At 42.0% G+C, this 12,077-nt stretch overlaps 1 protein-coding gene across 9 annotated transcripts in view; it reads left to right on the top strand.

Annotated features, from left to right (window-relative positions):
* POLDIP3 (DNA polymerase delta interacting protein 3) overlaps nucleotides 1-12,077 on the top strand; it is a 606,971-nt gene that overhangs the window by 360,688 nt on the left and 234,206 nt on the right. For 8 of the 9 annotated variants that reach the window (XM_077452451.1, XM_077452453.1, XM_077452454.1 and 5 more), the window contains one exon: nucleotides 3,248-3,409. The exons of the other annotated variant lie outside the window; for it this stretch is intronic. In XM_077452451.1, coding sequence (XP_077308577.1) covers nucleotides 3,248-3,409 — 162 coding nt within the window. The remainder of the gene's footprint in view (nucleotides 1-3,247; nucleotides 3,410-12,077) is intronic. 9 annotated transcript variants of the gene reach the window in all.

Genomic DNA, 12,077 nt, shown 5'->3' with positions numbered 1-12,077 from the left:
AGCCACCCCTCCACCAGTGATCGTGCCAGGCGGGCACAGAGGAGTTGGGGAGGCCTAGAGTAGTTGCCGGGTGGAGCAAGATGGCTTCTACTCACAGGGCCTGAGCTGCTGCCAGTGTGCTGTGGTCCACTTTGCAGGCAGCTGCAGAGGAATGCTCCTAGGAGGGCTGGAAGCTGCGGGTGGCAGGCTTGGCAGCTCCTGTGGCTGTGTATGTAGTATGCTGGATGTGAAGGAGTCAGGAATGCCAGCTGCGTTAGCACCACTGCTTGGTGAGGCAAGATGGTCACTCCTTGAAACATAGCTGGAGCTGTGTTTGACCCTCAGACGGCTGCATATGAGGAAGAGCCAAGGTGACAGTCTGTGGTGAGTGCTGAGTCTGGGGTATTGCAGGAAGCGTGGTAGGTATGATGAAGTAGAATTGAGGATAGTTTGTGCAGAGCTCCAGCCATCCTGTTAATCGCGTCTATTCAGATCCCCATGCGGTTATGCCTCCAAAGTGTGGTGTCCAATTTAGTGATGGGAAAATTCAAAGGAGTAGAATAGAACTCGTCTTGGTCAAAGGAATTTGCAGACGGCGTATGTGGTTTTCGTTCAGAAATTACATTCATTTTAAAACTGAATGTTAAAAGCAAGTGAAATTTTCAAAGTACATTGATACATTTTATGGCCAGGATAAGGCTCGATTCACACCTATTTTGATTTTTGCTATGCATTTTGCATTTTTTGCACATACAATTTTGCTGCAATTTGCATTTTTTTTATGCTTTTTTTTGCCTAGTTTGGCAAATTAAAAAAGGCAAATTGCTACAAAAAGGCACTATGTGCTTTTCTGCAGCTTTTACATTAAAGTCTATTGAACCAAAAAAAAAAAAAAGCACTATTTTGCGTTGAACAACTACCCTTTCCAAATACACAGTGGCTGAAAAAAATGCATAGCTGTGAATGTTTCCTATAGAAAGCCATGTTAAAGGAACTGTAGTGTGTTAAAAAAAAAAGCACCAAAAAAAAGGCATAGCTGTGAACCAGGCCTAGACAGGGGGGAGCCAGATTACCTCAACTCATGTATACAGCAGACACAATCCTGAAGTGGGCGGTAGCAAAGTTAGTAAAAATCTGCCATACACCTGAAAGGGTTAGAGAACATCCTAGCTGATTACTTAAGCAGAAACTAGGTACGGCACATGGAATGGGCCCTAGAAAAGGCAACCTTTGATTGCATAGCTCAGATCTGGGGGACACCACCTGTAGACCTATTCACATCCAATCACAACAAGGTCCAAGATGCTTCTTCCTCTCCCCAGGGAACAGGTGCATGGCAGTGAATGCCCTGGCAGAAGATTGGTCATTCCCGCTAGTATATGCATTCCTCCCAGCGAACCTAATCCCCAGGGTCATCCAAAAAAATCAAGAAGGCCACAGTTATCCTGGTGGCTCCCTACTAGCTGCAAAGAGTATGGTTCAGCCATTTAATGAATATGAGCAGCCAGCCGCACTTCCGATTAACAAACAAACCAGAGCTACTAATGCAGGGACCAATCCGGCACCCGAACATTGAAATCCTGAAGCTTTGAGCCTGGCTCCTGAAAGGATAATGTTAGAAAACAAAGGCCTGTCAGACAAAGTGGTGAATACCATCTTGGGCAGTAGAAAGAAAGGCACACAAGCAATATACGAAAAGGTTTGAAAACAGTTTGTAGCTTGGTGCTCAGAAAAAGGAGGGCAGGTTGCGGGGAGGGGGATGATTCCCACCATCTTGGACATTGTACAAGAGTGGCAGATTGGAATATCCTTAACGGTATAGGTGGCAGTCCTATCCTCCTCCCTTGATGTAAGGCAAGCGGAAGACACACTCATGAAGCGATTCCTCCTCTTGGTCAAAAAATCAAAGCAAACAAGAGCTAAGAAATTCCCCTCATGGGACCTATCAACGTTATTGAAGGGGTTCCTCTGCATTCCTTTTCAAGCCTATAGACGAATGCCCAGATAAACCATAACCACTAAAAATGGTGGTATTGGTTTTCCTGGTATCGGCAAGAAGAGTTAGTGAGGTTCAGGCACTGTCAATCCTGGAACTATATTGTACGATTCTGTTAGACAAGCTCGTCCTCCAGCTTGACCTGGCCTTTCTACCCAAAGTCCCCCTCAACATTCCACAGGCCTCAGAACATTATCATACCCTCCCTCCCAGCTAACCTTCATAGCAACAAAAGGGTAATATATGATAATATTGATGTCAGAAGAATCCTGATGGCCTATCTAGAAAGGACCAAGGACTAGCGAAAGATCTAATCATTCTTTGTCCTATACTCACGGAAAAATGAAGGCCAGCAAGCTTCAAAGAGCTCTATAGTGAGATTGATCAAATGGGCATCTCACTGGCCTACCAGTCCCAGAACATAAATCTGCCAGCGGGAATCTCAGCCTACTCTACCAGAGAGCATGGGCTTTCTTGGCAGAAAAAGCTGGGGCTACACCAGAGAAGATCTGCAGGGCAGTGTCATGGCTGAGCTTTAACACTTTCATGATGCACCATTGCATCGACCCCCTTTCTGACCAAGATCAAACTTTCGGCTACAGGCGGTGAACCCCCCCCAGTAAGTAATCCTTACTGCAGCCTCTCAGATTCTGCCCTGGAAGAAGACTTGAGAAAACAGAGTGGGGTACCTGTTAACTCCTTTTCTAGGAAGTCTTCCAGGGCAGCACTCGTTAGCACCCTCAAAGAGGAAAAGGGAAAATTATGAGAATTCAGTGGAAAAGTTTCATAATCACTTGTTCTGTCTGTTTTTATATTACTGAGGCATGCAGGTATGTGCAATCTTTTTATAATGGTGGGCATTGTGTTTCCTGTAGAAGCAGCCTATGTCTCAGATGCTGCTCCTAGAAAAGGAGTTACCAGGTACCTAACTCTGTTCCTTTTTTTGTTTTTTGGATATTTAACAGGGGTTTGACTTGTGGTCTGTGCTATTACTAAGGAGATTTATACTCTATTGGTCCTGATAACCACTGTCCCTGGAACAAAATAATGGAATAATCAAAAATGTTACAGCTGTCATTACCAGGAGGGGGATTTCTCCAACTAGACAGAAAAAAACAAAACTTCATGGGTTCCATCATTCCCTTCTCTGCAAAATATTCTGGATATTGGTACCCTTTGAGCCTGACTTTTTTTTTTTTTTTTAATCGTATTTGTTAATATACGACTATGGTTAACTGTTTTACTTTGTTGCTTTCATATTCTTTCTTACAGACAGGGATGCCATTACCTCTCACTAAAGTGGTGCAAAATGATACTTACACAGCTTCTATTGCTACACACCCTGTGACAACAGCAACTTCACAGCATGTAAAATCCTTAACCGGCGTATCACGTACACTCGCAACCTCAATTATGCAGCCTACTTCAACTGAGGTAAGATTTTGTTATAAGCAGTCAACCTTTAAACAAAATGGGGGAAAAAAAGTTTTGGCTAGAGTAGGGAATTGTAAAAACCCTTGCACTCTAGCTGCATCCAGGAGTTTTTCCTCTGGGCATCTCAGGGAAAAGGTAGCTAGAGTACAAACTTTTACACTGGATGCAGTCTTGTCAGTTGACTGTTATCTTTTACTATTGTTCTGAGCCCCCTCTGAGATTTACAGAGGGGGCTATGATACGGAGCACAGGTGAAGGTGTTTAGCTCTTTCTGTAATCTTGGTACTGTTGTCACACTAGGTCAGTGTTTCTCAACTCCAGTCCTCAAGCCGCCCCAACAGGCCATGTTTTCAGGCTTTTCATCATTTTGCACAGGTGACTTGATCAGTTTTTACTGCCTTAGTAATTAACACAGCTGTTTCATCTTGAATACATAACCTGTTAGACCCCATTCACACCTGAGCGTTTTGTAGCTTGAAGCCTGAAGCTACAAAACATTGGAGGGGAAAAAATCTATTCTCAGTGGACATGGTTCATATCTCCACTCCACTCCATGTCGCTGCAAGCATAACGCCTGAAGTTCAAACAAGTTCTGGACCCTTTTTTGTTGCTCAAATTGGGCAGATTTGGCCTTTTTTTTTTTTTTTTTTTTACATTGGTGACCTTTTGCCCTGCACAAAATTGTGGCAAAAAGCAGTAAAAAAACGCTGCAAAATCGCATTAAAACGCTGCCAAGAAACGCTGGAGAATCTGCCTGGAAACGCTACGTTCAGTTGTGAATGGGGCCATAAAGCACCTTGAGGACTGGCTGCATTCATTTTTCTATCTCACAACTGTGTCAACTACGCTAAATCCTCTATATTTTATCCAATAAACTCCACTCCTGTTTTCACAGTGAAAATATATATGAAACCAAAAAACCTTAATTTTTTTAAAAATATTTCTTTAATAGGTTGAAGTATACATGTAAAAGAAACAGAAAATGAGCCACCAGATTAGAGCCAGTTGCATTTAATAAATGTACAAGTGAATACATCCACTCACATGAAGAATTTACAGCACAAAGTCCTCTATGTGGCATCAGACCAGCGTTTTCTAAGTGCCGGTTCACACAGGGGCGACTCAGATCCGACTTCAAGTCACCTCAGGTCGCACAACATGTAGAAATCAATGTAAGTGAAGGAGAGCTGTCTTAATGCACACTACTGAAGTCGCTCCGACTTGAGAAAAGGTTCCTGTACTACTTCAATCCGACTTGTAGGCGACTGGTACCCATTGATTTCAATGGAGGTCGCCTCCAAGTCGGATCTCCGTCTATACAGAGGCGACTCTCAGAGAATTATCAGCTCTCAAAAGGAGTTCCCCCCTGAGAGCTCATTCTCTGATTGGCCACGGCAAGTCACCTGGCCTGGGGCGACTTAAAGTAGTGTTGTAAGTCGCGTCCAAGTCGCGTCCAAGTCACGTCAAGTCACGTCAAGTCACGTCCAAGTTGCCTCCAAAAGTCGTGTTGCCCCTGTGTGAACCGAGCCTTAGCCCGTAGATGTGTCCTCCATGAGAATAAGTAGTCCCATCCACCAGGATTTCATTATCTGACTATGGGGGCTGAAACCGAGGCTTGGTTCTGGTCAGCAGTAAAACACAGGCATCGAGTGCGGTGACATCAGTAGCAGCGACGACGCTTCGGAGCTTGCGCTCTGTGTAGATGAAAAACAACCGTGCTCCTTCCTCAAGCTTCGGGGACATAGGCTGTATACAGCCTTATATGTGCTTCAGTTTGCTGCTATCTAGTGGTTGAAGTGTTGAACAACACCCAACATAATCTTAGAGACACTAATTTATTGTGGCAAATGCAGGGGGAACTAAAAAAGATGCATGGGTTCTAGGACTAATGGCAAGATAAGGGAATATGGAGGAGGGGGAAGGGGAGAAAAAAATATAAGGTACTATTTAATAAGAATAAATACACATTTGTGTTGATGCTTGTTAGAACACACACACACACACACACACACACACACACGCACACGTAATATAATGTGTGTGTGTATATGTGTGTGCACAATTTAATGAAAATAACTCAGTAATTGATAAACATCACTAAAATGATTAAAATGAATTGCATAATTATGGTGTCACCATTGCGTGGTAAAGAATAAATGAATGGAAACATATAAATGGGGGATATGAATTAGAAATATCTTATAAATTGATTAATCAAGGGGATAATTATAATGTGAAATGTAATATAATAAAAAAATGTTTTCTTTATTTTTTATATGATCTATATAATGGATATTAGAGAGTCTTAAAAAGGTGGTATTTATTACTTATGAGAGTCAGATTGTTATAGTAAATATCAAATGTAATACCAATGATAAAAAATATTAGGATTCAAAGAAAATTTATAAATTCCTGGACATCTCCAAAGCCTCATTCATTCCCGCTGGTGATAACACATCAAGGGAATATATCCAAAAAGATTCACGTTCACACAGCCTATAAAAACTCTCTGCCTCAGACAGATTTTTGGGCATTTGCTCCAATACCCATACTTTGAGCCCATCAGTGGAACCTTTGTGACACTGAGAAATGGCGAGGGACACTGTGTTTGTCCTTGCCTTCATCAATCTTTCTGCAATGCCCGCCAAACCATTGTCTAAGCGGACGGATGGTACGACCCACATAGAGTAGGTGGCAAGGACAACAAAGGCAATATACTACGAAATCAGATGAGCAATTGTAAAACTCACTGATATCGTAGGTCTTGCCCCCTGGTGGTAAACGGTTTCTGACCATATTGTACGAAGCTGCATGTTTTACAAAAAGATTTTTTACATTGGAACTTTCCAAACAATGTAACTAGACATATATGTGGTATGGGCTATGGTATAGGTATGAGTAAAGCGAGGTTTCAGCTTACTGGGGGCAATTTTATTTTTTATATTGGGAGAGCTTCGATATGTTATTTTAGGCAGTAGGGTTTTTATATATACGTCTTCTAAAAGTATGGGCCAATGTTGTTTTTATGGTCATGATAAAATCTGGCAGTGAAGCGGACTGATTGATCAAATCCCCCCTTGTCTTTCTGTGGTGGAATATATTGTATATATTGGGTGTAAGCCTCTTGGATCAAAGATTCTGGATAACCTTTGTCTCTTTTGCAGCGTACATAACTATCTTCTATAAAATCATTCAAGTTTGAGCAATTATGTCTAAGACGACAAAATTGTCCTCTAGGGATATTTTTCCACTTATGATAGTGGCAAATTCTATAGTGTAATAGTTGCCGGCAGTTTGTTTAAAATAACTCTTAGCATGTATTGCATCTTCGACATGGTACAACTCTAGATCCAAAAATGCCAATTTGTCTGCATCTGTAACATAGGTGAACTTTAAGACATGTGGATTGTCATTACAGTAGTTGACAAAATCTACAGTATCTTGGGGAGAACCATTCCAGATAACAATATCATCTATATACCTGCCGTAATAGATGAGATGTTGGGGATATGGATTTATTCCTTATATACTTGTGTTCCCAGAAGCCCATTGCCACGTTGGCATATCAGGGAGCAAAATTTGCACCCATGGCAGTGCCTTGGACTTGCACATAGTATTGATCCTCAAACTAAGTAGTCGTGCTCAAGACAAAACTCCGTGCAATCCAAAATAAATGCGTCTTGTCTATTGTTCATGTATTGATCATGGAACAGGAAGTGATTGAGGGCTTTAAGTCCAAAGGCATGTAGAATAGATGTATATTAAGAACTTGCATCTAATGACATCCAAATATAATCCTTATTCCAAGAATAAGGTTTAAGTGATTCAAGCAAACGTGTGCCATCTCTGATATAAGATTGTAGACCTTGGGCCAAAGGCTGAAGACAATAGTCTATATATTTAGACAAACCAGTGGTAATGCTATCCATGGCCGCTATTATGGGCCTACCGGGGGGATTAGTCAAACTTTTGTGGACTTCGGGATATGATAAAAATAAGGGGTACGATAAAAATCCTTAATTAAAAATTAAACTTCAGATTTTTCTAAAATGTTTGATTTGTGTAGTTCTTTATATTAAGAGATTAACTGCACATTTATATTCAGGGAGTGGAGCTTTAGTTAGTTTTTTGTATGTTGATGTATCAGCAAAGAGGCAATAAGCCTCCTTGGTATAGTCATCACGATCCATGATGACGATACCACCTCCCTTGTTGGCAGTTTTGATAATTTTTCATTATTGGCAAGGGATTTTATGGCTTAGTTTTCTAGTGGTGCGAGATAACTTAAGTCTGAGGAACCAAAAGATTGATGTGAGCATAGTCTCTTTATCTCTGCAAACACCATATTGTAAAACATGGTTATATGTAGCCTTTTGACTGATGTGGATAAACTGATTTTGGTTTCAGAGTGGAATGTAGTACTGGTGGTGAGGTTGTAAGTGTGTGTAGAGATCCAAATTGGTATGAGTACTATCCAAATATAGTTCCTGAAGTGTGTCTGTCGGCATCAAAACAGAACACAATGGGTTCAGTCTCCGATGCAGACACTATATTAGTATGGGGGGCATTATCGGTCTCTGTATGTTTTTTGTTTTTTGAGTTTCAAAAAATCTTTTCAAGGTGAGATTTCTTATATATTCAAATCTTTAACCTCTAGGGATCCGCGCTATAGCCGAATGATGGCTACAGCGCGGCTCTACATTGCCGGGACTACGTCTATTGACATTGTCCTGTGCACGAGTGGCCTGCGCGCCCCCTGTGATCACCAAGTCTGAAACTCGCTGGATCACAGATCGGAGTAAAGGGCTGATCCCGACCCCTTACCACGTGATCAGCTGTTAGCCAATGATAGCTGATCACGTGATGTCGCGAGGAGAAAAAAAAAAGCCGGTCACCGGCGGCAGTGAGCGGGACATTAGTCCCACTCACTGCGATGTGCCCAGATCCTCAGTGCCCACCTGTGCCCCATAAAAGCGCCACCTGTCGGTGCCCACTGGCGCCACCTGTCAGTGCCCACAATCAGTGCTACCCATCAGTGCCACCTTATCTGCGCCTATCAGTGCCCACCAGTGCAGCCTCATCAGCGCATATCAATGAAGCAGAAAAATTACCTGTTTGCAAAATTTTATAACAAACTATTAAACATGATTTTTTTCCAAATTTTCAATCTTTTTTTGTTTTGTTTAGCAAAAAATAAAAACCCAAGCTGTAATTAAATAACACCAAAATAAAGCTCTATTTGTGGGAAACAAATTATAAAAATTTTCATTTGGGTAGAGTGTTGTATGAACGCGCAATTGTCATTCAAAGTGCATCAGCGCCGAAAGCTGAAAATTGGTCTGGGCGGGGGCCATTAATTGCCCAGTAAGCAAGGGGTTAAACACTATGTAAGGATCTAGTCTATAGATATTTATAGTTTGCGAGACTTGTGGTGGCTCGCATCTGTTTATTTCTTCCCCCTCTGCAGCCTCTCCATTGTATTTTCTATTTTGCAGAGCTACTATAGATCATTAGAATAATGAACATTAGGTGGGTAGGACGCCAGAGATTTAATCATCAATGTGAACACGCTATTAGTCTAATAATTTAAATCACATCTAAATTTCCCCAATTTGTTTTTTTAAAAGATCTTCTTTTCTTTTGGTGTTTCTTTTCAAGGTATTAGACCAAGACCTGGGAAATTTCTGACCCATAAACCTTAATCTCCTGAGAAAGTAATTGGACTTGATGTTTAAGTTCAAATTTGGCTGCCGGTGTTTGACTAAAATGTCAATCCACTTAGTGGTGCCAAATTCAGAGATATTGAACCATTCTTTGGCTTCTTCAGGCCCCAGAAAAGTATTTTCTTTTTACTATTCTCAAACCTCTAGGTGAGTGAGATTCTACTTAGAAGATATTTATGCAGAAAATATCTATCCCACCAGAGGCGTCGTTAGTGGGTAGCTTTTGGGGCTACAGCCCCAAGTCTGGGGCCAATAGCCCCGAGTCTCCTGTCCTGGTACGTACAGGTACGTGATTGTGCCCAGCTGTGCCATTCTGCCGACATATATCGGCGTGAGGCGGTCCTTAAAAGGGTTATTTTTTACATATAAGTGATGTTTATCAATTATTGAGCTATTTTCATTAAATGCTTTTATGCATATTTATAGATGTGTATATGCTAAGGACATCAACACGTGTATTTATTCTTCTTAAATAGTCCCTTATATTTTTTTTCTCCTCTTTCCCCTCCTCCTTATTCCCTTATCCCGCCATTAGTCCTAGTATCCATATATCTTCTTTTAGTTCCCCTGCATTTTCCACAATAAATTAGTGTTTGCAGCTCTCTAGGATTTTGTTGGGGGTTTTTCAACATTGCAACCACTAGATGGCAGCAAACCAAAGCACATATAACGCTGTATACAGCCTATGTCCCCGTCACTGCTACTGCTAGTAACGTCACTGCGCTCGATGCCTGTATTTTACTGCTGACCATAGCCAAGCCTCGGTTTCAGCCCCCATAGTCAGATAATAAAGTCCTGGTCAACAGGACTACTTATTCCCATGGATGACACATCTACGACTAAGAAAACGCTGGTCTGACGCCACACATAGAGGACTTTGTACAGGAAATCTTAATTACATGTAAGTAGATGGTATGCACTTGTACAATTATTAAATGCAACTGGCTCTAATCTGGTGGCGCCTTTTCTGTTTCTTTTGCATGTTATTTGGAGTCTGCTTTCAACTTCCCCCTGAACGATTGCCCTGGAGTACGGACTTGTTGCTGAAAATATACAGGTGTCTTGGGGGTATGGGCTGGGTCATCAGGGTGCTCACAGAGTAGTAGTTGGTATCTTGGTAGCTCGTTTTTGGGAAAATTATAGAAATGAGACAGATGGGAGGCAAGATAATAGTCGAAATAGTAGAGTAGGTGGCATAGAATTCAAGTGGTAGGCCGTTTGATCCAGGGGCCTTAGATGTGGCCAGACAGGAGATCTCCTCGGAAATGTCCTCCTTATTAACCCCCCTGACAGTCTTCCCGAGTCTTGCTCGGGGTGGAATTTTTGTACCATTTAGCGGTAACCCCGAGCCAGACTCGGGACTGCATCGCTGGATCCAGGAGGAGGCTTACTTACCTTCTCCCTCGGATCCAGCATTGCCTCCCCGCTGTACGAGCGAGCCGTGTCTCGCTCGATCTATCACGAAGCCGATCTCCGTTCCCTGCGAGCGTTGCGACGCACGGGGACGGAGATCGGCGCCAAATTCAAAAAGTGAAACACACAGTATACATACAGTATAATGTAATCTTACAGATTACATTGCTGTATGTAAATATTTCACATCCCCTTTGTCCCTAGTGGTCTGCCCAGTATGCTGCATGCAGTTTTATATTATAGAAAAGGGGTTCTTTATGCCTGGAAACTGGAGATTGTCCATAGCAACCAAAACTGTCCCTTTACATCAAAAATGGTTTTAGACCAGCTAGAAAATAGCGATAATAAATTGGAATCACTCGCAGAATTGAGCGGGAGTCATTTGTGGGGAGATCCGTCATCAGATATTGAAAAGTAATGACAGTGACAATTCTGTAACTGAGCAAATTTCAGTGTTTTTGATTTGATTACATTATTGAATAATTTTTATTATTGTTATATTATTATTTGGTACAATTATTTATAGTTATTTATTATATTATAATTTATGATTTAATTTTTCAAACTTTATTATACCCGGGATGTCTGCTAGACTCTGGTTTGGACAGATTTAAGAGAGTTATTCCTAAGAATTACAGGACTACAATATAAAACGCCAAATTTTCATGCAAAATAATTGTACCGCTTTTAGCACCTAAAATCCGAAATAATCGTACCGCCAGGGAGGTTAATAGGGGCCTCCAGGAGTTCAAGCTTGTCATCATAGTCAATCTAGGGAATTTAACTCCCACTTTCGCCTGGTATCTTAGGGAGTGTGGGTAACTCAGGAAGTGTAGAGTGTATGGTAGAATCTCCCAAATTCCTCCGCCACTTGTTGCAGGTCAGTGATGTCGTTCTCCTGCAGGTCGACCAAGGACTCCACCACCTGGGGGCACGAGTCTAGATGGGCGAGATATGCAAGTAGTTTGCCCGATCTTTCTCCATACTCAAATACCCCTTGTCTACAGAAAAAGATGTGTTGCAGTTGAGAGGCCTGTCGTGTCTGAATCTTAAGATTGTTGGCGGTGCTGGGCTAGGGGTCCGTATGGAATGCCTCCTCCCGCAGCTGTAGGTATTCTGCAGCCTGTTGGACAATGAGTTTCGATGATCGTTTTAGTCTATTGATACGCCTGAAGAGCAAGGAATAGGTGTGAAGCTTAAATATATCCCCATCATGTTGTACGTGGCAGAGTCCACGTATTAGTATTGTAGTTCCGCAGGTATGTCATCTTGGTCCTGCAGAGCAGTCAACAAAAATAGGTTTAGCTGCCAAGAAGAGCAGGGTAGGCCTTCAGGAGCTGGATTGTGACCCAGTAGGGGGCATGATCCTAGAGCCCACATATCCCAGTTTAGTTGTCGGGGACTTTAAAATTAAGATAGTCGATTCGTGACATTGTGTTGTGACTGGCCATAAAGCATGAGAAGACTTTAGTGTGTGGATGCTTGTGGTGCCAAGTGTCAACAAGAGCGATATCAGTCACTATGCGGTATGG

Source organism: Lithobates pipiens, unplaced genomic scaffold (assembly GCF_037356315.1).
Source record: "Lithobates pipiens isolate NorthernLeopardFrog02 unplaced genomic scaffold, aLitPip1_a1.2 Scaffold_23, whole genome shotgun sequence".
Taxonomy (NCBI): domain Eukaryota; kingdom Metazoa; phylum Chordata; class Amphibia; order Anura; family Ranidae; genus Lithobates; species Lithobates pipiens.
This window is presented reverse-complemented; position numbering and strand designations above follow the sequence as displayed.